The sequence below is a fragment of the Myotis nattereri genome (genome assembly GCF_964212035.1).
Source record: "Myotis nattereri genome assembly, chromosome: 16".
Classification (NCBI taxonomy): Eukaryota; Metazoa; Chordata; class Mammalia; order Chiroptera; family Vespertilionidae; genus Myotis; species Myotis nattereri.
In genome coordinates, this window is record NC_138091.1 from 48,807,162 (window position 1) to 48,833,311 (window position 26,150).

Here is a 26,150-nt window from a genome sequence, read left to right on the forward strand (position 1 = left end):
TTTAAGGCAAATACTGTATGATTCTACTTATATGACGTAGCTGGTGTAGTCAAATTCAGAGACAGGAAACAGAGTGGTGGTGCCAGGGGCTGGGGGAGAGGCAGTGGGGAGTTGTTTAATGGATACAGAGTTTTAGTTTTGCAAGAGAAAAAGAATTTTGGAGATTGGTTCCACAGCAACATGAATACATTTAACACCACTGCACTGTGCCCTTAAAAATGGTTACGATGGTCAATTTTACGTTATATGTATTTTACCACAAATTTAAAAAGCATCTTTTAATAGAAGTATAGATGCTTTCAAATATATTACTTGACCTTCTTAGCTTTATGCTCATGAAGCTCGCTGACGTTCGCTTATTTAAAACTTTCTCCTTTATCTTGGCAGTGTCTGTTAAACCACGTGCATGCTTTAATCCTTACATTTGATCATTTTTTAAACAATGTTCTGCCTTCTTTTAATTTTTCCTTAGACTGCCTTTGATTGGGACAGACTATTAAGTCAGTGGTAATTTCCTTTGCTGTGGGGCTCTTTAGGGCAGTGGCTTTTATGTTCTACCTGTATTGTTTTCACAGGAGTGGCGTGTTTTCAGTCTTATACTCAGGGTGCTGCCTCTCCAAGGAGAACAAGGTGTTTTATAAACTTTAAATCGTTAAGCTGGGCGTAATTCACATTACACCCTTCTCAGGTAGGCAAAAAAATGCACCAACTAGCACCATCTGTTGGTCATCTTGCCTCACCCCTCCCCAAAGCCATGAAACCAAAGAAGTCTAAACGCTAACGATTTAATGGAATGTGAATGCTGGAGACGGGAGGGACCATCATGGGGTTATTCCTTCCTCTAAAATTATGAATGGAATCTTTCTACCTGCACAAGGCTGGCATTTGGTTAAAAGAAGGTTTAAAGAAAGGAACAGCAGCTAAGTGAAAGAATTCTGATAAAACAGAAATTTCTGAGCCCAGGGAGAAAGGGTTTCATGTGGAAAGATTGAGGAAAGACATTTAGCAGCTTCGTTGGCCTCTGAATTTGGCCTGGGGTTTGTGGAGTTTTTAGTCAGTGATCATCTAAGGTGTAGCTTTCTCATTTCGGCAGCTTTATTTACCTTCTGATTTGGGATATCTGGACATCTGGGTCTCCATTGAGGAAGCTTGTGATGACAGGTGTTTTATCTTATGTCTCATTTTTTAGCTTTCTTGTTGATATAATTTTATTATGTACATAATAAAAACCTATACTTTTTTTTATCCTCACTCGAGGATATGTTTATTGATTTTAGAGAGAGAGGAAGGTGGAGGGGAGAGAGAAATATCTTTTTTTTTTTTTGAGAGAGAGAGAGAGAGAGAGAGAGAGAGAGAGAGATCAATGTGAGAGAGAAACAACAATGTGAGAAAGAAACATCACTCGATTGCTTCCCATACACATCCTGATCTGAGATTGAACCTGAAACCTGGGTATGTACCCTGACTGGGAATTGAACCTGCACCTTTTTGGTGTATGGGACAATGCTCCAACCAACTGAGCTACCCAGCCAGGGCAAAATTGATATAATTTTAATGCTGACATATGTCTGTTCTTTGTTTTTTAAAATTCAGCTTCAAAATCAAGTTCATTTGAGGTGCTTCTCTGATTCTCTATACTTCAGAGATGACTTCTGGGAAGGGCATTTACGTAATAAATAAAACAGCCATTATCACCTCAAATTGTTTGTCTAGTGAGGCAGTGTGTAAACACATGTAGAGGTAAACCCACAGGATTTTCTTGTTTGTCACTATTTCCTTAAGTGCAGTTTCTTTCTGTGTATCTGTGTGCCTTCTCTTTTCAGGGGTGAATCTATCAGACTAATCTTGATTCTGTGACTTGAAAACTTTCATCTACAACTTTGATGTCTAGTGGATTAAAGGATTTTAATCACATATATAAATACAATTCTATTCTTGCCTGAAGTGTTGGAATTCTTTAATACGCTTTGGTCTCCATTGTTTTGAGACATCCCCAAATTTAATATTCACTCTCTTTTATTTGAAATAACGAGTTGCCCAAGTTAACAGGTTAGTTATTAGGATTTCTTTCATCTGTAAAATGAAAACTTCAAGAATCTGATTAGGTTCCAGTGGGCGTAAATGTTCAGAAATGCCGAACATTTGGTGCCTGGCATCCATTAGTTATATGACAGTTTAAAAGAAATGGACTGAACCTCATGTATCTGGGCTCCCAGTTCAGTGCTGCTATCAGTCATACATTGTTTGGAAAAGTTTGTTATTAGCAGTTTATTTTGACCTGTAAAGAATCGAATATGACCTCTGTAGAATATGACCTCTGTAATAATTGCAGAATTATTTTCAAATAGTAACCATTACCATTTTTGTGAGATAGATTACCAGTATTTTTAAAATTTCAGATTAATATATTGCATGCTTTTAGGTTAGCAGGAAAGTCAGTACTGAAAAGCATGGCATTTTGTCCCTGATGAATCTTTAGCATTGAAAATAGAATGAACTCGGGGAAATTCTATCTTCTATTCACTCCAGAGAATATTCTGTTATGTTTTTCAAATAAAAGCATAAGACCAGAATAGTTAAGGGAAGTAACTGGGCATAGAGTATTTGTTGAGTGTTGGCAGATGGTATGGCAAAAGGAAAAGCTCCAATTTGATGCGTGCACAGCCTCTTTTAATGCCTAACATGTTGAAGAGAGATAATAAAGAGCCCTTGAATTAACAAAAAACAACACTGCTTGAGTTGCTTCATGAACAGCTTGGGCCACTGATTGTTTCTGTCCTTTATTATGTGTTCTGTCCTTTAAATCTGTATTCTGCACCTCTGGGGGTGTGTGTGTGTATGTGTGTCTGTGTTGGAGGGGTTGTTAGTAAAAGGAGGTGTTGTTTGCAGAGGGGACTGGGAAGGTCATGCCAGAATCATGTGGGGACTTGCCTGCAGAGAATTATTATTTAGGTCAGTGTCATGATGGTGGCCACTGTGAGCCTCACCAGGCTCAACTACCTGGAAGGGAAAAAAGATTTTGCAGTAATATGTGTCCTGAGAAGCCACTCCCAGTGGATCTGGCACCATCCATAAATCGATGTCAGTCCTGTGCTATTGCCAGACACCAAAGGAGTTACAAAGTACCTACAAAAATAGAACTGAGAAGCACCAAATTCTGTGACTGTTTCTCTTCCTTCATCATTCCTATCTTCTTTCCCCATCATTCTTTTCCAGTCTTTCTCTTTTTAGTTTCAGTTAAGCATATCTGTTTGAAGGCTTCCTTTTCTCCACCAGCATCTGCTCAATCACGCCATTTTGCCAAATTTTATTCTGGGAGAAAATGACTTAGCTTTGTACTTGTCGAGTTTGAATGCTCTAGAATCTCTTTAAACAGCTCTTTTTAATTTTAATTTTATTTTTTTTACTTTTCCTGAAGATTGTTTAGTCGGTTTATGGAGAGTTAAGAGAATGGGCGCGTGACTTTGTAGGGTAGAGGTACTTCTGTCCTTCAGAGTCCAGAGTCAATGTAGACGAAGTAAGCACAGAGTTTATTGATTATGTTTACTTGACAGGGCCCTGGGACCGTGCCTCATACCAAATAGACAATATTCTATTCACAGAACCCACAGACATGTAAATGTGAGCTGCTAGCGCACAGTCTGTGTCCAGCCCCAGAGAAGGTGGGCTAAAGTGCGTATCTTCCGGGGTGTCTAGGGGAGATATGGCAGGTGGACAGGCAGGGTTGGGAGGGGTGGTCTGGGAAGGGAAGTTTGGGAAATGGGAGGCTGAAGATGAGTCAGGCCAACTAAGCAGGCTGCAGATTCCTGCAACTGCGGCTTTCTTGGAAGTCGGCTCTTCCCAGAATCCTCTCTTGATTTTACACAGGGAAGACAGCGACCAGCAGGTGGCGCCAAACTGCAGCTAGGACAGGTTGAAATTGTGCGTCAGAAAACTGGAGTGACTTGGCTGGCTAGCTGCACAGATTTCCCCTTGGTGTTGGAATAGATTTTTAGCATATTTTATTAAGGCTTAAAAGGGTTTCTTTTCATTTTGTTTTGCTTTTTACTGTGTATTATTTTCTTCCTAGAGATACAGCTTTACCTTCATGCCTTCAGCTTTTGTTTGGTTTTTAAAAGGCTTCATCATTCCCTAAGTATATAAATATTTTCTTCTTCTTTTTAAAAAAGTCTACAAAGGTTTGCTTTCTTATATTTCTGCAATCTCTGTGGAATATAAGAAACAATTATAGCAATAGTTGAAGCTTCGGATCCTCAGGCTTGTTAGATTGTTACACTTATTCAGACTCATCATTTACTTCTTGGGGCTAGAGAACAGGTGCTGACATCTTGCTTTCTTGCTTTTATTTGAATTTTATGTCAGAAACATTGTTGACTTGAGATGAAATCACTTGACCATTATCTGTCACTGTCATTGTACCTCTGCCTTTATTTCAAGGGAAAATTTTAGAGCCATAGTTTTCTAACCTGTAAAATTAAGGATAATAATTCCTACCTAGTGCACAGGATTATAAGTGCTTTGTAAATTGTGATTCTATATTCAAACACATGGCTTGATCATTTTTTTTTTTGGCATTTGTACAGTATTGTTTATTCCATAAGACCACCTGGTGCTGAATTGGAAGATCAGCCTAATTTCATCTGATTCAAGTGCTGTATAGTCTTCATTCACCATTTAAAAAAAATGTATATCTGATGTCCTTGGTATCTTTACTAAGGGATTTTATTTTTGAAAAATTTATATATAATTATTTATAAAAATATGTAGACCCTATCTATATCTATTTTTTAAATCCTCATCTGGGGATATGTTTTTCATTGATGAGAGAGAGAGAGAGAGAGAGAGAGAGAGAGAGAGAGAGAGAGAGGAGAGAGAGATCTGTTGCCTTCGGTATTTGTCCCACTGGAGGTCGAACCTGCAACCTAGGTATGTGCCCTGAACCCCCAACCTTTTTGGTGTATGGAATGAGGCTCCAACAAACTGAGCCACCTGGCAGGGCACTATTTATATCTTTTGGATTTAAGTTTAAGACTATAATTAGTTGCTCTCACAAACCTTAGCAATTAAGGATTGTAGTTAAATGTCATGGTTGTGAAGACTGCATTTCAGTTTTGTGATCTCATCTTGGCTTGGTCAGCTGCTTCCGTGGAGAACTGAGCTGGCCATGACTCACTCTGGCCTGTAGCATCATGGTGGGACAGAGCTCTGAAATATGCTCCCATTTTATTTCCTAATGTATATTTCACTAGCCATGTTAATAATTGAACTGTTCCTTTGCGTCCTTATAGACGTACTTGACAATAATTTCATGTTATATTTATCAGCATTCAAATGCTGAGACCGGTCAGTAGGTGGGGCAGCATTCCTTCCAGTAATTATGCTAATACTAGAATCTTGTTCCACTCCTTTGCCTAATTTATAGGAACAGATAAAAATTAAACTAACTCTCACACATCAAGCCAATACTTCCCCTGCCTTAAATCATCCCAGGGCCAGGTACCAGACAGCTAGAGACTGTCCTTCCAGCCCCAAACCCAAGGAAATTATTCAAATTGGGTGAAGACTATTACACATCAGTTTCAACACTCTCCCTCCTTCCTCTTGGATTATTCCTATAACTGAATATGGATCCACCATTTGGGCAGTCGTATTGCCTCTGCAGGTCTGTGTGACTATAACTTTAAGCCTAAGGAAGGACAGCTACATTCGATAAAATTTGGTTTCCTCATAGAGTAAGACTGTATCTGGTAAGACAGCCATGTAAATACCTGAAAATTCTCATAGTTGCTGTGAGTAAACTCTCCAGTGAACCCAGAATGAGCACTGATGGCAGCAACAGTGGCAGAAGGAAGATGGCATTTCCTTAGGGAGCAGTGTTGACACACTGGTTACAGTGTATGAACTGAAGCTCTGAAAATGTCCCCCCAGAGCTGTATTCTTCTATAACACAATTATCATTACATTTCAAAAATGCTTTCAAAATTAAGTAGTAAATAAAAGTAAGTAAATAGAGTCTTATTACTAGAAAATTCTTTTTTTTTAAAAATCTATCTTTATTGATTTCAGAGAGGAAGGGAGAGGGAAAGAGAGAGAGAAAAATCAATGACGAGAGAGACTCATTGATTGGCTGCCTCCTGCACACCCCCCACTGGGGATTGAGCTCACAACCCGGGCACATGCCTTGACCTGGAATCTAACTCTGACCTCCTGGTTCATAGGTTGATGCTCAACCACTGAGCCACACTGGTTGGGCCTGAGAAAATTCTTGATTGTTATTAAATGAATGAGAACAGTGGCACAGAGCCCGAATGGCATGAAAGAAAAAAGTATTTTCTCTTTGTGAAGGAATGTCTATTATGCTCACATTTATTGAGAAAGCTGCATTTCTGAGAACGCATGAATTTTCTCTAAGATTGTAATGTTTTTGTTTCACATAATCTGATGGGGGACATATTAGATATTTTGACTCTAGTGGCCTCTGGCTAAGATTGCATTAGAAATAGACAATAAAAGTAATTCAAGAATAATTAGTGCCCTTAAAAAACTCCATTTGTCTTTTCTGCTTAATATTTTCAGATGGAGCTTGAAATCAAATTTTCATGGATGGATTACAATATGGATAATCCATCCATAGAGGATTGAGAGGGCAACTAAGTCTCTAGCGGTAATATTTGATTTGAGGAAATTATGTGACTCCATTAATAGAGCTTGAATTTTAAACCAGAACTTTTGCTTTAACCTCCCTTATATTTGGAATATTGTTTAAATATATATTCAAAGGGAAATGATATTTGAGAATTAACCCTTATAAATATCAAGTATTTAAAAGTAAATTAGCATTTACTGAATGCTTATTCAATAAATACACTTTAGAATAATTTGTTAATCTTTATAATAACCAGTTGAGAGAAGTATTATTGTGCCCATTTTACATATGAACCTGAAATGTGTACATTTTAGCTATTATGAAAGGGAATAGACTTGTTATGTCAGAGTATGGCAAATTGGGGATTTAAGTGAAAGTATTTTTATTCATTCTGAATTTGTCTCATTTTGAATTGTTGGGAAAGCCTCATGAAAATCTGTTAATTTTTAAAAAGTTTTTATATAAATGAAAAGCTGTTAAATGTTCAGACACGGACATTTTAAATATAAGACAATACCATCAGTGATAACTTGCTGAAGGAAGGTTTATTGAACACAAAGAATTGGCAACATTTTCTACAAGGTATTCAAATGAGTCATCACATTTGTATGTGATGTTCTTGCGGATGAATGGGAGATACCACTATTGATGGCTAGAGGTTATATTTCAGTAACAGAAAGACAAAGGGACAGACTTCTTTTAGACTTGCTGATTTTTCTTGGCAGATACATATAATGCCTCTTCTTCTCGGAAAGCATTTGGCATATGCTAGCTCTTGTGTCTCAAATTAATTGCTTTGAGATTTCTCTTCCAGGGAGTGGAGCCTGGTGCTCAGTATTTTGCTGCGTTGCTCTACCTCCTCCAGAACTTTCTTAACCACTATGGCTTTGGCTGGATCTAGAAATTAAAATTTAAAAGGAGATTGTAGAGAGTGAGAAAAGATGAATAAGATCACAATAGCTAAAATGTGGAAGCAACCCAAGAATTCATCAATGGGTGAATGGATAAAAAAAATATGGCAAAAACATACAAGGGAATATGACTCAGCATTAAAAAGGAAGGAAATTCGCCTGGCCAGCATGGCACAGTGGTTGAGCATCAACCTATGAACCAGGAGGTCAAGGTTCGATTCCCCAATCAGGGGACATGCCTGGGTTGCAGGCTCAGTCCCCAATTGGGGGGTGTGCAGGAGACAGCCAATCAATGATTCTCTCCCATCATTGTAGTTTCTATCTCTCTCTCCCTATCTCTTCCTCTCTGAAATCAAGAAAAAATAAAAAATAGAAAAAATAAAAATAAAAAGGAAGGAAATTCTGACATGCTACAACATGGACAAATCCTGAGGATATTATGCTAAGTGAAATAATTCAGTCACAAAAAGGCAAGTGCTATATGATTCTGCTTATATGAGGTACCTAGAGTAGTGAAATTCATACAGAAATTAGAATGGTGGTTGCCAGTGGCTGGGGAGGGGGAATGGAGAGTTATTGTTTAATGGGTATAGAGTTTCAGTGTTAGAAGATGAAAAGAGTTCTAGAGATAGATGGTGGTGATGGCTGCACAAGAATATGAATGTACATAATGCCACTGAACTGTACACACAAAAGAATGGTAAAGATACTAAATTTTATGTTTAGTATATTTTAATTCAATAAACTTAAAAAATGAGTAAGAAAGTATATCAATTAAGGAATAATAGGATTTTTATATAGGTGAACTGTGCAATAAGCACAAATACTTGGACTCATTTTTTGGTGCAATTTGATTAGCTGAAAATATGGCGACATGTTACTTTGTTTAAAATTAATATAAAAAAGAAAAAAATTTAAAATATTAAAAAAATAAAATAAATAAAATTAGCATACATCTCTAAAGACAGACACCTAGCACTCACTGATGTCTACTACAAATCTTTATCTACTCTTACATATAATATATAATATATATTCTGGGAATATAAAAGCAATCAAGCTGTGCATTGAAAATGAAGTAGTATAGCATAAAAATAGAATTTACTCAATTACCTTTGACTTGACTTCCCATGTTTCCAGACCCATAATCTTTAGACTTGTAACCTCCAGATTTGCAAGCCCTGTAGACACATATTATTGAAAACATTACAAAAACATGATTTGGAGAGAGCCCCTTCAGTTCTAAATTCACTATTATGTTTTATTTAGCTGTCTGGTGAGCACATTTCAGTGGGTTACATCTGCTTTAGCATCAAGAGGTGAGTCTTATATTTTCATACCATAAGTACAGGGCTTATTGCATTTTGGTTTTGTAAGATGTGGCTAATTTGTACCTTGGCAGTAGAGTATCATGTTTAATATTTAGCGATGTGATAATAAATGTGGTCATATCAGTTCCCAGAGATCTAAGTTTCATGCAGATTTCAGTATATTACTTCTCTGTAAATTATTTTACCTACCCGTCATCTCCGCCTATGAGGAGGCAGTAGGTCTCAATCTCTTTTTCCAGGAGGACCTTGATGTCCAGCAGCTGCTCATACTCGAGCTTCTGGCCCTCGGTCTCAGTTCTGACTTGGTGCAGCTGCTCCTCCAGGGCCCCGATCTGAGCCTGGATCTGGGCCAGCTGCACACAGTAGTTGCTTTCTGTCTCCGTCAAAGAGCACTCCAGGGACTGTTTCTGTAAGGAAACAATGAAGAAACTGAGACGGATACACACATATACACGCTTGCTTTGACATATGACTTTCTCCTCTTGTTAGCTCTGCTCTTGTTGTAGATTTCCTGTGGACACATGGTTAAGAAGACTCTGTGACACTCTTAAAATGAGCAAGTCTTTCTTTTTGGTAGAACAAGTCTAAAATCATTGATGAAGCTGTTTTAGCTGTTCTAGATACAATCCTATTATCTCCTATTCTCTCTTTGTGTTTTGAGTTAATTATATAAAATAATATATGCATACTAGAGGCCCGGTGCATGAAATTTGTGCACAGGTAGGGTCCCTAGGGCTGGCTGGCGATCAGAACTGATCGGGGCCTTCCAGCTGCCAGCTGCCCCCCTTCTTTCTATGCCAACCCCTGGTGGTCAGCGCATATCATAGGGAGCGATCGGTCTCCTGGTCAAACTCCCAAGGGGACAATTTGCATATTAGGCTTTTATATATATAGATATTCTCAACATGTTTAAGAGATTTTAAAAAAAATCTTACTTATTGATCTCAGAGAGGAAGGGAGAGGGGGAGAGAGATAGAAATATCAATGATGAAAGAAAATCCTTGATTGGTTGCCTCCTGCATGCCCCACACTGGGTGTGGAGTGTGCAACCCAGGCATATGCCCTGACTGGGAATTGAACTGTGACCTCCTGGTTCATAGATCAATGCTCAACCACTGATCCACAGCGGTCAGGCAATATGGTTAAGAGCTTTAAAACCAACCGGCACATATTTAAAATGATAACCTAGGAGATGGTAAGACATTGTCCTTTCCTACCGTGGCTAAGAGAGACTGAAGTTCAATTTCCAGTGTTTGCAGATTGCGCTTCATCTCAGTCAGCTCATTCCGGGCGGAGGTTGTGGCGCCCACATCCTCAGAGATCTGCTGTTGCAGGGAAGCGCTCTGGAAGGTGTAAGTTGAGGGAGAAAATCTTAGGTGTGAGCATCACCAAAATGCAGCAGGCTTGTTTTCTCACAAAGACTCACCTTCTCGTGGAACCAGGCCTCCGCGTCCCGGCGGTTCTGCTCGGCGAGTGCTTCGTACTCAGACCGCATGTTGTTCAGCAGAACCGTGAGGTCCACCCCGGGCGCCGCGTTCATCTCCACGTTCACGTTGCCCCCAGCGACGCACTGCAGAACTTGCATTTCCTAGAGGCAGAAAAGTGTGTAGCTCAGCTAAGCAGGGATCTCATAGAAAGTCTAGAAGCTCTAGAAGCTTAGCTTTGGAAGCGTTCTTAGCATTCACCTGATTCCATCTCCCAGGCTATGCAATGAGCCCCCTCTGCATTTTATATATCCTGTCCAGCGGACATAACTTTCAACGACAGTGAACTCACTGCCTCATGAAATAGCCTGTTTCATTCTTGGAGTTTTGTTGCTCCAGAGGTCTTTTCTATGATGATCCCAATTCCATCTCATAAACTCCAATTCATCCATCAGTTATAGTTCTGCTGAACAGAAAAAGTCTTAATTCCTTTTCCAAATGAAAGTCCTTAAAATGTCCGGAATGAACCCAGCTGGTATGGCTCAGTGGTTGAGTGTGAACCTATGAACCAGGAGGCCATTGCTGGATTCCTGGTCAGGGCACATGGCTACGTTTACAGTTTGATCCCCGGTAGGGGACATGCAAGAGGCAGCCAATCAATGATGCTCTCTCAGCATCGATGCTTCCATCTCTCTCTCCCTCTCTAAAATCAATAAAAAATATGTGTGTTTTTTAAATTAAACAAATATATAGAATGAGTGATATATCATCTCTTTTTCTATTCATTTATAGCTTAAATGTCTCCACCTCCGTGGACTTGGTCATTACTCCACTTTGAGACCAGCTTTGATGTGCTCTCCACCCAGCGATATCCTGAACTCAGCATGAACATGGTGGAGGGGCCGAGTCTGGATAATTTTGAACAATTGAAATAACTATGAGTAAATACATATTTATGTTTATATATTTATACTTGCTTATAATTGTAAACTTATTTATTATTAGTAAAGGAAGAACATCATCTTCTAAAGAATCCTAGTTGTCTCTTAAGCTATTAAGCTTTCACAGGCCATTACAGTGTCTTGATGGACTTTGGTGTCAAACCGATCTCCATGTGAATTTTGGTTCTGCCCTGTAGTAGCTACCTGGGAACGTTGCTTCACTTCAAATTCCAGTTTTCTTATCTGAAAACTGAGGCAACAAATAATATCCTTCTCTGTGTTGTTGAAAGATGTGAAATAGTAATAAGACCAACAGTACTACCTGGCGCGTAAATACTAAATAAATGCTAGTCATTATGATCATTATCATCATCAGAGAGGTTGGAATCAGTTTTGCATGTTATTTCGTCCGAGGTGTGTGCTGTTGGGGTGCAGTGAGTCATTCTAAGATTGTGGATGGCAGACACCACTAAGACTGTCCCACTGAAACAACACGGGGCGGCTTCCGCCTCTGCTGCAGGAGCCCTCCTCCCCGCCCCTGTCCCAGGCCCTGGATCGGTCCTCATGACACTAATGAGGCTTTCTTTCCTCCCTGTACCAAGTCCCTCAGGTGAGTCTAGCATACGTTCCTCCCTGCTGGTCCCAAGCCTTGTCTGTTTCCAGGTGGGGTTTTTACTTCTGAGGATTTAGGGAAATCTTCCCCAGTTCAAACAGAAAAAGATTAAAAGATGCATGGGGGTTTGTCTGTGAGTCATTAAAAAAATGAAATCAATTGCATTCAATTCATCAAAAATTTGTTGAGTAACTGCCAGGGGGCTATAGCCATACTTGAACCCATATATTTATACAAATGTTATTCTTCAAATACTTAAATTTACAAGGCAGCCTCATGACTAAGCAAGCAGCATTTCTAGCTTTTCTCCTTTAAGCCCTTGGCTTGACTTGGAGAAGTTTTTTGGCTGTTTAAAAATATCAAATTCCTTTTCAAAGAATAAAGATATGATCAGGAAACAGTGGTTCTGAAAGCAACCCCAGAGGTGTGTCTGGAGCAGTGGCTGTATGGTCTAATTTAGAATCTAGCTTCCCACGATGACCACTTTGGACATATACTATTTATTTGGAAGTGTAAATATTAATGTAACAGTTTAATTCCAGTCTCATTATTTCTATAGCCATACTTATTAAGAATATGTATTAATATTAAGTATATATGCCTAATGTGTGTATGGAGTAAATGTTTAAGTGTTTTAAATCTGCCACTGTTAATATAGAAATTTAGATCTAGTTTCCTTAGGCAGTCCTTACAGTATACATCTTTTATCTCATTAGATGTAATCTTTTAAGTGCACCATTTTAATTATCTATAGCTATAATTATCTAGCCAACTACCGCTCTTTAACCCTGATTGTCTGGAAAACATGATTCTTTTTTCCCCCATGGGAAATAATGAGAGAGCAAGGGTGAATCTGCACAAAGACTTGGCCACTTCTGAAGACAACTCAGGCCCCATCTGTCTGATAATGGTTATTAGGACCAATGTCTTGTTTAAGAAGCCAAGTACGAGATCTCCTATCGGGTAGGGAGTGTCTGCAGAGGGGTGGCAAAGCATAGACAATCAGCTCTCACCTCTTTGTGGTTCTTTTTGAGGTACGTCATCTCCTCACTCAGGGTTTCATACTGAATCTCCAGGTCTGTCCGGCACAGGGTTATTTCATCCAGGACTCTGCGCAGCCCATTGACATCACTCTCCACGCTCTGGTGAAGAGCCAGCTCATTTTCATACCTTAAAGGGTGTTAATGATTTTCCAGTTTGTCACATGGTTGGGGAAATAGCCAACAATCAATGAGCAAATAGAATTTGGAGGTGCCAGATTTGGCCACAAGAGACATTTTCAAAGTCTACTGTATGGTAATTATTCTTTTCTTTGTTTTGACGCATTTCTTTGACAGAAAAAGAACTAGGGCATTGAACACTTCTTTTATGGCAGTTCATACTTTAGATCTTTTGGCAAAAGTATAAAAAAGTAATAGCATTCTGTTTGCTTTAAATCCCAGTATTTTAATATTTAATGGAGGGATCAAAAAATAAATTCAGTTTAATGCTTTGCATTAACCTCCATGGATTCTTTCGCTCTGGGAGTCTACTTACTTGAGTCTGAAGTCATCCGCTGTCAGCCTGGCATTATCGATCTGTAGAACAGCATTCGAATTGCTGGTGGTGGCAGCGATGATCTAGAAATGGGGAGTTTGATTTTTTTTAAAGGCAATTTATTCCAATCAATAAAAAAGTGGTTATGTTTTAAGATTAGAAAATGGATATAATCAAAATTAATATAGTGACCAGGTAGTGACATTTTAAATCAGGAGGTTAACCAAATGAATCTACTTCGTGCTTATTTCCAATGCTAAATTGAAATTCCTTTTAGGAAATGACAAGTAGGGATGATAAATGCGTTTAGAATTCAGTGAGGAAAGGAAAAGAGCCTTTAGAAATGAAAGTTCATAAAAATGATTGAGGAGTGTAGTTTCTTACCTGACTTTTGAGATCATCAATTATAGGAAAGTATCTACTGTAGTCGTGATCCAGACCACGGCAAGATCCAGGCCCAAATTTCTCATACCAGCCCTTGATCTTCTGCTCCAAGTCGGCGTTGGCCTCCTCCAGGGCACGCACATTGTCCAGGTAGGAGGCCAGGCGGTCGTTGAGGTTCTGCATGGTCACCTTCTCATTCCCAGAGAGGAGGCCCCCCTCATTCACAGTAAAGCCCGCACAGGAATTGCTCCCGCCTGCATTTCCTCCCAGAGCGCTGCCCCCGAAGGCACAGGAGAAGCCACTTCCAATTCCAGGCAGGCTGCAAGCATTTCCAGCCCCAAAGCTGGCTCCCCCACCCGAGAGCCTGAGCGACCCCGTGGCGGAACGGGCACAGGCCCTCCTGGAGCCACTGGGAAGTCGAAGAGACATGGTGTCCGGCCAAGCGTGTTGCAGAGCTGTTCTCGTGAGTCCCAGCAAGGAGTGCCTTCTCCTCTCCACTGTTTTGTGTGCCTTTTTATAGATAATTCTCAAGTGTGTTCTGGACGCTATTCTGCCTACACAGAGTAAAAGGGAGCTTGCCAGCCTCAGCAAGCTAGCGTAATTGGATGATTTTTCCTAATTAGTGACTGACTTCGCTGGGCTCATTTCTGTAGGAGGGCAGCTGCCCTCAGGTTGGTGGTTATCTGAGAAATGGGTCTGGGTGGAGCAATTTCAGGTTCCTTATTACATTTTCAAATTGTGAGTGAGTCATTCTTCACTTCCCTCCTTAGAAGATAAAACTCATCGTCCGCCACACCATAGCAATCTGGCGTCATGGTTTTGGGCTATTTATGCCCAGGCAGATTTTGATGCCTTTGAGACTTTATAAAAAATGTTACTGTTACACTTCTTTCCACTTAAGTAGGGAACAGAACTAGGATCATGATTTACCCAGCCTGGTCCTTTAAATACCCATCCCGCCCCATACCCTCTCGCCACTGTTTCCGATGGGAAGTAACTTCCATTTTGGCTGACAGGCATCCTGTTTTGTTGACACTTACTTATCGTTAGGTATAGCTGCCTTCTCTTAGCCATTTTGGCAATTAGGAACACACCCCTAATTGCTGTTATGAGTTGTGGGAGTTTGGAAGGATATTAACGTATTTCCTGACCCAGCAAAATTTGAAGCAAACCTGGAAGCAAATATTTCACCTGTTTTTATTTCATTGTGGTTTAGCTTAGGTGAAAGTCATCAGTAAATTAACTATTTACTGGGTGTGGATCCCCATATAGTTATTGAAAACCCTAAATATTATGGAATTTTTTGAAAAATCTGGAAATTGGCTTATGGACAAAATTTCCATGAACATTTATGTGACACTGTTGTGAACATATGGATTCATTCATTCATTCATTCATTCATTTAACAAATATTTATAAAATATCTACTATGTTCTGGGGACTCAAGATAAGTAGAATAATGCATTGTTTCGCCTTTTGTGACTAGCTTCAAAGTTGTATCATGATGTCTTCAAAGTTGACTCATGGGCCAGGATTTCTTTGTTTTTTAAAGGTTTAATAATATTCTGTTGCATTTATATACCATATTTTTTTATCCATTCAACAGTAGGTGGGCACTTGGGTTGCATCCACTTTTGGCTATGTGAATAATACTGATATGAACATGGAAACCATGATTTTACTCTCTGCATGAACACATTCTTGATGTAAACAAATCAAGCAGGATCAAAGAGTATAGAGTAAAATGTTAAAATCCTTTCTCACCTTCCTCTTTCGCTCTCCTCTTTACTCTCTCAGGCAACCACAGTTCACCATTACAGATGTTTGTACCCTTCCAGATGGTTTTCCATGCATTTGCATACATACATAGCATGTAGACACACATGCCTAGGCGAGTCATCTGTGTTATATGTATTGTCCTGTAACTTTCCTTGTTTACCTTACATGCCTTAGAGCATGCATTGGTAGGTGTCTAATGAGATGGAAACTGTTGGTTGGTCCCCAAAATTTTTAACTGGGCAGTAGCTACCCATAGTAAAGATTACTTTCTCCACATTCTTTGTAACTAATTGTGGTCATGTGATTAAGCTAGCCAATGAGATGTAAGCAGAAGTATATGTGGTGTGTTCTAGATACTTCATCTAAGATGCAACTGACACAAATCTTTGTCCCATCTTCTCCCTTTCCTCCATCCTGCTGAAATGGGTGCGATGGCTGGGTTCCTGGGGATTCTCTGGTGCAAAGGTGCCATCCCAGCCCTGAATGCCTTACCCCTGGATTTGTGTGTGGGAAAGAAATAAATTTCTATCTGTGTAAAGTGCTGTTATCTTGTTATGTTACTCTGGGCCAAACCTAATTTTAAGTAATTTGTTTAACCATTATTAGGAGACTTTCAGCTTGTTTCCAATTTTTTTTTGCTATTATTAACAATCCTGAACATATTCATGTTTTTCTTTAGGATAGATTCCTTCAGTTTTTTTTTTGCCAGTTCTTTTTCATTGGATTTATTGAGGTTTAATATATGTAGAGTAAAATTCATCTTAAACATACAGTTCTGTGAGTTTTAACAAACACATAGTCATGTAACTCCCACCACAATCAAGATACAGAACAATTCATTAACCCTGCCCCCAAATCATCTCATATCCCTTTGTATTCAACCTCTCCCACAGCCCTGGCACCATGAAAATGTTGATCAGTTTACTATGTCTGTAATTTTGTCTATTCCAGAATATCATATAGATGGGATTACATAGTATGCACTCCCGAGAAGGATGACATGCAAAGAACCTGAGAAAGGAAGAGAAGAAAAACAAAGTCTAGGCTTTTTATTTGTTAAGAAGTGAACGATTTCCTTGGGTTACTTAGCCAGTGGGATTTTGCAAAGCCAGGCTTTTGAAAACAGCAACCCCTTCCCCCTCATTAAGGTGTTTTAGAAGGTACGCGTTGCTCCATTGTAATATTGCTTATTTTAGAGGATTTTTCTTCAACTGAGTGGACCCTCAGTGAAAGGACATTGCTGAGTTGATCTAGCTCCTCGACCACTGTTTTAATAACCGCTTCTTCTTTTGAGTCTAAAATAAAACAAATGAAAGTTTAGTGTTCATTCTTAACAGGTTGAAAGGCATTTAGTGACGATGGGTAAGCTTTTTAAAAATGGTGTTTGCAAGTTTGTGGAAAATGAAATATTAATACTGTGTTTGAAGTCTATGTTTAGCAGGGCCTGGATCTCTTTCTTTCTTGTATTTACCACTGTTTTTAGAGAAATGGGTGTTTGAAAGCATAAATGAAACATGGATTAAAACATATAATGTTAGGCATGTACAGGCCTGGAGCAACTAATGTCTTCTTTTAAACATCAACTTGCCCAAGTTTTGTGGTTTAAAATAAAGTAGTTCTGCTATCAAAGCATTGAAACTGTGAAAATAATAGTTTCTAATTTAAAAGGATATTGAGCCAAAACCGGTTTGGCTCAGTGGATAGAGCGTTGGCCTGCGGACTGAGGGGTCCCGGGTTCGATTCCGGTCAAGGGCATGTACCTTGGTTGCGGGCGCGTCCGCAGTAGGGGATGTGCAGGAGGCGGCTGATCGATGTTTCTCTCTCATCGATGTTTCTGGCTCTCTATCTCTCTCCCTTCCTCTCTGTAAAAAAATCAATAAAATATATTTTAAAAAAAAATAAAATAAAAAGGATATTGAGGGATGGGTTCCCCATTTCAGCAATTTTATACTTTGACCACATCTGTTCTACTAGTATAAGAATATGAAATACGAATATTAAGAACTGTCATAAGCTTACAAATATAAGTGACTTATTTAATGCAATTGCTAGAGTTTAAAAGAGCTACAACAAGTAAAAATCCTCCCATACCTTTGACTTGATTTTCGGAATTTACAGGCTCACACCCTTTTGATATGTAACACGTGGACTTGCTTTTTCTGCAAAGAGAAGAGTAAATTATTGCATTTATTTCATTCGGGAGCTCATAAATAATGATGAATTGGGAATGAAAGTTTTGGAATTCTAGTTTCAATAAGATTCAAATTCTTACGTTTAACGGACATTAGTAAGTTTTTCATGACTTCAATACAGTAAAAGAAGCGATTAAATGGATGTTTAATCTAAGTGGATGTTTAAATTAATGGATAAAAAATTCCCTGTGATCAGACATTATCTCTTTCATCTAGCAATATGGGGACTGCAAGTTCTCATTCTGACTTTTCAGTCAATCACCTGGCCATTGAGCATGGTTGCCGTGCCTACTGCACTGAAGGCACCAGACTATGTGCTGTAGAGCCGAGATATAAGCCGTTTACGTTGTTGAAAAGAAAAGGGAGCACATGCAAGTAAAGTTACCTCTAACATGGCATGAAAGGTAAGAGAAGTGAAGAATGAATAGTGTAATGAGCACGTTGTTCAAATGAGGGAGCCATCACCGTTAGGGTTCTTAAGAGAATACTCTGCAGAGACCGACACTAGTCTTGGAAGATGCATAAGATGCTGAGTCATGGTGAGACCATGGACAAGATTTAGTAATAGCCGCTGATTACCGAATCCCCTTTGTGTGCAAGCCACTGTCATAAGCACTTTCCCTACATAGTGAGGCACTATTGTTAAAAGTATTTCAGAGTATGAATTTGCTGTTATCATAGTTCTACAGTAAAGAAATCGGGGTTTAAAGAGCTTAAGCAATGTGCTCAGATTCTCCCAAGGGTGTCATTCTGGTAACTAAGCAAGTAAAAATAAAATAGGATGTGTTATGATGAGAAATGTACTTCAACACTAAGTCACGGAAAGCCACTTGGATTAGAGTAGAGGAATTGTTCATCGTTCTGTATTTAAATTTTCTATATATTAACAGACTGCAAATGTTTTACAGACTTAAACATTTGATTTTGCTGCCTGTTTTCATTTCAACTGGATGCAGTAATAACTTTCTGAGGCCATACACAGGCATGCTCTTTAGCGTAGGACATTCTAGGGTACAATATGAGTATACACGTATATTGAGCAAACCTGGCTGATGTGAGATGAATTTTTTAATAACTAGATTATTTTTCCACACGTTAATATTTACCTTCCGTCTCCATCTATTAATATGCAATACGTTTCAATTTCTTTTTCTAAAAATATTTTGATATCGAGAAGCTGTTCATAGTCCAGCTTCTGGCCTTCGGTTTCCGTGCGGATCTGTTGGAGCTGTTCCTCCCTCGCCCCGACCTGATCCTGGATTTGCTGGAGCTGAAGGCAGTAATAGCCTTCGGTCTCCGCCAGGGAGCATTCGTAGGAATGTTTCTGAAAGAAGAACAAAGCAAGGCTTGCCTGTAGAACCCATCAATAACACGTTCCTCTTTCAACACTCTCAAGGCGGAATGAAATATTTGTGTGGCGTCTAAATTCTTTCAATCAAAATCAGCATTAGCAAAGTTTTAAAAATGTTTTTCCTTTTCATTGAAAAAAGTTTCTTTAAAAAAATTTTGGGGGTTGATGAGTCAGAAGTAATGTTTACGGACAAAATTCTTGATATTTAATATTTTTATATGTATTTAATATATTAATATATATTTGATATATTTTATCTTTTCATATATATATATATACTTTGTTACCTATTTTGTTATATGATATATGTATTTACTTATTACACACACACACACACACACACACACATTCAAATCAGTGGTGATTCCTACACACCGTGGCCACGAGGGATTGAAGTTCTATTTCCAAGGTTTGCAGGTTGCGTTTCAGTTCCATCAGCTCATTCCTGGCCACTGTGGCTGCTCCCACATCGTCAGAAATCTGCTGTTGCAGCGAAGCGCTCTGAAGCATAATTGTCAGAAGGGTTAGTGTCCAGCCTGGTGGTCTATTGAACAAACAGGCCCTCGACCTGGGTGTGTGATTTGCCACAGACGTACCTTCTCGTTAAACCAGGCTTCCGCCTCTTTGCGGTTCTGCTCGGCCAAGTCCTCGTACTCGGCCCTCATGTTGTTCAGCAGGACAGTTAGGTCCACGCCCGGGGCTGCGTTCATCTCCACATTCACGTTCCCCCCGGCTGAACACTGCAGCACCTCCATTTCCTGGAGAAGGGATCAGTGTGGATAGTCAAGGTGGGATTTTGAGAATCACAGGGCTGGGAAATGAACAGTGAACTCGAGGAAGGAAATCTGGTACGACACAGAGCCACCCCGCAGTGTCCTGACCTCCTCATGGTTTTTCTTCAGGTAAGCCAGCTCCTCAGTGAGGGCCTCACACTGGATCTCCAGGTCGGCTGTGCACAGGGCCAGCTCATCCATCACTCTGTGCAGACCATTGATGTCGGCCTCCACGCTCTGGTGCAGCGCAAGCTCGGTTTCATACCTGGAAGGCCATTAAAGAGCATGAGAATTATAGTCACAGGCAGGTGCAAAGGGTACCTTCTTCAGACATTTCATGTACTGAAAGATGATGTCTGTACACGCTGCTGAAGCTGATGATGATGGCAACGTGATGGGTCGCTTTGGAATCCCCACTCATCTGTGGACATTATTTTGGAGGAGTTGTTTTTCAGAGATGATTTTTGTCACCCAAATATGCTTAACAGCTGAATAAAAATATGGTTTCAAGTTTACTATGGCTTTTTAAAATAAGGATGCATTTAATTTCTTCAGTGATCCAGTCTGACTTTATAAAAACATGTTGGTTCAAGTAGGGGGTGAGGGCATATGCTGGGGGTGGGAGCGGCCAGGGAGAGGTCAATGGGGGGAAAAAAGACATATCTAATACTTGAAACAATAAAGAATTTAAATTAAAAAACATGTTGGTTTTTAAAGCAAAAGACATGTTCTTTACTCCAAATGTAGTCTTTTCCCCTTAGTTATAAGGATGACTTTATTTTTTACCTACTTCAGCCTGAAGTCATCAGCGGTCAGTCTGGCATTGTCATTTTGTAGAACAATGCTGGCATTACAGGTGGTCACAGAAATGATCTAAATAGGGTAGATTGTGCAAAATGTTAAGTTCCAAAAGTCAAGGAAAACTCCAGATTTAAGTGTGATTCTTATCTTCTTAACCCATCAAGTATTTATTTTAGTACAATTTTTTTTCTACATTAAAAGGAATCTGGATTTTCCTTGGATAATAAATGCCTAGAACTTAAGAGCCAAAGTGTAAGTTTTATAATCATGAATACTTTTATTACTCTTGATTAAAAACTATGAGCTAAATATAAGATCAACAAAATGATTCTGTTTGTTTTAAAACTATTTCTTTTTCATTCATTCATGCTACAAATTTTTATTATCAGGCTCCAAACACTAGGAATACATCATTTATAGTTGCGAAGCACATTTGCTATTTTGTGTTGCCTTTAGGTTATGGACACCTCAGATCTATAATAAACGTCTGCAAATCCACATTTCTTACCTGCCTTTTAAGATCGTCAATGACTGAGGAATATCTACTGTAGTCATGATCCAGTCCCCGGCAAGACCCAGGCCCATATCTCTCATACCAGCACTTGATCTTCTGCTCAAGGTCTGCGTTTGCTTCCTCCAGGGCTCGCACATGGTCCAGGTAGGACGCCAGGCGGTCGTTGAGGTTCTGCATGGTCATCTTTTCATTGCCAGAGAGGAGGCCATGCTCATTTCCAAGAAAACCAGCACAGGCGCCGTTTCCCAGCCCTCCACCACCGCTGTAGAAACCTCCTCCAGAAGAAACGCTCCCAAGAGCACAAGCAAAGCTGCTTCCTGCTCCAGGCCCACTGCACACGTTCCCAGCCCCGAAGCCTGCCCCTCCACCAGACAGCCGGCCAGGGCCAGCTTGAGAGCAGACCCGCCTGGATCCACTAGAAAGTCGAAAGGACATGGCGACAGCACAGCTGAGCAGCCCTTTCTCAGAGCAGAGCAAAGCCGAAGCGCACCGCCCATAGCACTTACTCCCACTGGCCTTTTATAGGATGCGGTACGTCATTTCAGACTTTACTATGCCGATTTATAATAAAATGTTACTCATACTCTAATTGTTGTTTTTCATGGCTGGGTGATGGTCAATACTGTCCAGTCTGTAGGTGGAAAAGTGCCCAAGGATATCTTTCCATATGAAGAGGTGCCAGATGGAGTAATATTGAGTCATAGCTTCAAAGGTCAAACTTAAATAGACAGCTTTTTGACCTCTGGAATAGATTCATTCCCCCCTCTACATAGAAAAATGTAATAAGTCAAATGGGAAATGTCTACTGCTTTTGTCCTGTAAATGCTTATGGAGTATCTTTACTATTATTCATGCGTTTATTGAGTGTTTTCTTTCTTATTAAAATCAGATACTCTCAATATATAGTGACCCTTTGGTGGTGGGAGTTTTTTAATAGATTTTTTAAAAACTGAAATAACAGAAGCCCTGCAGTTACCATTTTAACGAAAAAGAATGAATATGTGGCCTTGACAGAAAGTTAGTTGCAATTGAGATTTCTTGGCTGAGTCCAGGAGCAGAATGTCCATTCAACTAACTTCTGTCTCCATATTGTTCATTTCTCTACCTCAAAAATATTGTGTTACTGCCTTTTAGTTTAAATTTATGTATTTAAGGCATCATGGATTATTTTGAGAAGTGATTATCAATGTTTCTATTGATGAGTGGGGAGTTAAATAGATGAAGAGGAGCGTTTTCATTATTACCTAGAAAGCCAGTGATTTGGTACTCTGAATAGAAGATTAATTGTCATAGATAAGAAGGCTTTTCATTCTCTTGCCTTGATGCCATGGGAAGTTAAACTGTCTGGTTGGGCTTCATTTCCCTATTGGGCAAATGAAAATAATAATGTTGAACAGTCTCAAATGAATGTTGAGCTATTCCAATAATTAATGACTATAAAACAGTCTGCAGGGCACAAACATTTTGTACATGTTAATTACTTAAATTATTATAATAAAGTGGCCATGTCAGAAGGGTCAGGTCTCTGTCATTTATAATGGTACAAATTGATTGGTTGACTAATTATGGGTTTGAATAGTTTTGAAACAGTAATTTTTTCTGAATGATATTTTTTTCAAGGTTGTGGATATTGTTGACTAGTTTGAAAAAACCTCCAACGTTACTGTTCATAAAAGATATGGAATATTGGGTGGCCCAGAATGCATGGATTTTTTTTTACCAAAATATTTTAAGATAATTAATAGAAAACTGAAATTCAGACCACTTGACCATGTTTAGAACAATGTGTGATGAATTAAGAGATGCAGCTCATATTAAGGGACTTATTACTGATTTTGTTGTGACCTGATCAAAATTTTAATCTTTTGCTCATATCACCCAGGAATAAAACAAGAAAAACAGAGTAGTTTGTCAGTGTAAGAGTTTATAATTCTTGAGTTATAAGAGGTATTATGAGACTGCAAAGTATTATTAACATAAACTACTGGTCTCTAGATATTTTATAAATAATAATTAACTTGCAATCTTTTGTGGAATAAGTTAAGCATATATTATTAGGACGATTTTGAAGATGAGTTGACTCTGAAGCTAAGTGGCCACACAGATCACAAAATATTTTTATGTCAAAGCAAGACTGCAAGGTCTGATGCTTAACTCCTCAAAAGGTCATCTATTATTCATATGAGCAACTCTCCTGAATTTTCTTAATCATAAATTTCTTCTAAAATAATAGTTTAGCTTAGTCCTTTCTGGAAGAGGGAGATAGATTTAACAAATTCTCTAGGCCATTTCTATCTATGTACTAGTATTTCTACCCTGAGAGTGGTTATTTTATTCAGGATACGTGTGTTCAGCCACATATCATTATCATTTTTTCAGAATCTATTAGGTATTAGAACGTTCATTATATAATGAGCATACTATATTTGATTTAAACTTTTAAGTTATGCAGTGTTAATGTTTGCTTATCTCAGGATGAAGTTTCATACATAATCTTATTCTAATGATCATACACTAATTTTGCCCCTGATAATTTAGTGTTTAGCTTCAAACATGCTTTGCTATCTTTTGCCATTGTCTGAAATTCACATTCTACATTTGTTAGCTGGGTTTAGAAATGTATTTTTCTTGGATATGAATGATGTTTGTTTTGTCATTAGATTTCTAGTTTTTTCCCCCCTGAGAATCAGATTCTAGTATCCTAACTCCTCCCACAAAATGGCTTCCCTGGTTTGTTTGGGAAGGAGACCCTGATGACTTTGCTTAATCTCAGACTAATTGGGGTTAGAACCAATTTGCTTTTATCCTCCCTTTCTAGAAGGAAGGTAGACTCATGAGGTTCTCCCTAGCATGGTGTTATGATGTGGTTAAGCACACCGATTCTGAGCCACAGCTTTTGTATCCACTCATCTACTGAGGAAACTCATATAGTTGGCTTTTTAAAAATATGTTTTTATTGATTTTTAGAGAGAGAGGAATGGAGAGGGATAGAGAGATAGAAACATTGATGAGAGAGGAACATCATCAATCAGCTGCCTCCTGCATGCACCCCACTGGGGATCGAGCCTGCAACTGAGGTACATGCCCTCGACCGGAATTGAACCCGGGACCATTCAGTCTTCAGACTGAAGCTTTATCCACTGAGCCAAACTGACTAGGGCAGGTATATATATTTTTTTGATGCAATTGTAAATGGGATTATTTTCCTAGTTTCTCTTTCTGATAGTTCATTATTGGTGTATAAAAATGCAACCGATATCTAGATATTTATTTTGTATCCTGCTACTTTATTGAATTTATTTATCAGTTCTAGTAGTTTTTTGGTGAAATCTTTAGGGTTCTCTATATACAGTATCATGTCATTTGCAAATAGTTTTACTTCTTCCTTTCCAATTTGAGTGCCTTTTATTCCTTCTTGCTGATAGCTGTGGCTTGCACTTACAGTACTATAATATGCAAATTGTCTCCTTGGGCAGTCGTTCGACCACTCACTATGACATGAACTGACCACCAGGGGGCGACACAGAACATGGTGGATGTCGATGACGTGCTGTGGCCTCTCCCTGGCTACCTGAGGGTGGGGGTAACAGGGATAGAGGTGTGGTGAGAATGCGGGTTATCTGCTGAGCTTGCTCGCACTCCCCCTGCTACCCTCCCCCGGGATGCCAGGGCTTGTGGGCCGGGAAAGCCCCCCGCGCTCAGGTGCCAGGCACCTGGGAGGAGCCCGGTTCACACCCATGTGGCCTCTTCTGGTTGAGCTGGGCCTCCGCCGCTGGGACTGCAGGGGCCAGTTGGGCTCCGCATGAGTTCGTGCAAGAGCTGGTTTGCAAGGCCAGCCGGGAGAGAGCGTGCTGCCCGCCTGGCTTCCATGCGGTGCTGCTGGGTGGCCCAGATGCCCATGCTATGCTCTGGCCCACGGCATCTGGCCGTGCTCACGGCATCTCTGTGTGGGGACTCGGGCGCCGTGACTCAGGTGGAGGGGGGCACACGGGGGCCTGGGGGCCCAGAGGTCAGCTGAGACCTGCCCTTCCATGCCAGACGCTTGCTCTTTGATTGCTGGCCAGGCCTAGGGACTGCACCCGTACATGAATTTTGTGCACCGGGCCTCTAGTATTGAATAAGCATGTTGAAAGTATACATCCCTGTCTTGCTTCTGATCTTAAGGGAAAAGTCCATTGAGTATGATGTTGGCTGTCATATGTGGGATTGTCATATGTGGACTTCATTATGTCCCTGGCAGACAGAACCCCTGATGATTTTCACAGCGAGATGTTATGTGGCGCCTCTTCCTGGCTCTGGTGCTCTGGGCTGGGAAACCTCACTCTCCTAAGGGAAAATCTTTGCAGCTGAGATAGCCCTCTGGGATCTCAGCCGCCACCTGTGGGAATGAAGCCAGCCTTTTTGGATCTCCACCCTTTCTACCCGTCTCGATGTGGCTTCCTCTGTAAATTCTTGGTTATAAGACTTGTGTTCAGCTAGTTCTCAGTTGGTTATTCAGGTTGGTTGTTCTATATTTTAGTTGTTATTCCAGTCTGATTCCTGGGAGGAGGTGAGTGTAGTTTCCACCTACTCTACCACCAGCTTGGCTCTCCCAATCTTTCATCTTTCTGAAGGTAGGCAGTTATCACTATAAAGTTCCTACTTAATACTGGTTTGCCAAATCCCATAAGTTTTGGTAAATTGAATTTTCATTTTCATTTGTCTCAATGTATTTTTCTATTTCTCCTTTGATTTCTTTGACCCATTAATTGCTCAGGAGTGTGTTGTTAAATTTCTAGTATTTCTGAAATTTCCAATTTTCCTCCTATTATTGATTTCTAGTTTCATACCAGTGTGGTCAGAAAAGATACTTGTTATGCTATCAGTCTTCTGAAATTTGTTTGGTGGCCTAACATTGTGAAATTGACCACCTGCCTCATCTAGTCCTCACATTTCTCTCTTTTCCTTTCTACCT

General features: G+C 39.7%; 2 protein-coding genes across 2 annotated transcripts; both read right to left on the bottom strand.

The window, feature by feature from the left end:
* Positions 1-7,173: 7,173 nt before the first annotated feature.
* KRT25 (keratin 25) lies at positions 7,174-14,288 on the bottom strand. The gene is made up of 8 exons (XM_081109832.1): positions 13,787-14,288; positions 13,403-13,485; positions 12,880-13,036; positions 10,315-10,476; positions 10,106-10,231; positions 9,078-9,295; positions 8,671-8,738; positions 7,174-7,543 (listed from the first exon to the last, which is right to left on the bottom strand). The coding sequence occupies exons 1-8, from the start codon at positions 14,213-14,215 to the stop codon at positions 7,434-7,436; spliced, it is 1,353 nt and encodes a 450-aa protein (XP_080965958.1). The 5' UTR covers positions 14,216-14,288; the 3' UTR covers positions 7,174-7,433.
* A 2,420-nt stretch (positions 14,289-16,708) lies between these two features.
* Positions 16,709-21,631, bottom strand: KRT26 (keratin 26; the record flags this gene model as incomplete). The annotated part of the gene is made up of 8 exons (XM_081109834.1): positions 16,709-16,860; positions 17,657-17,724; positions 18,864-19,081; positions 19,484-19,609; positions 19,705-19,866; positions 19,990-20,146; positions 20,672-20,754; positions 21,191-21,631. 8 exons carry the CDS (start codon positions 21,629-21,631, stop codon positions 16,709-16,711), a joined length of 1,407 nt encoding a protein of 468 aa, XP_080965960.1.
* Positions 21,632-26,150: the final 4,519 nt, after the last annotated feature.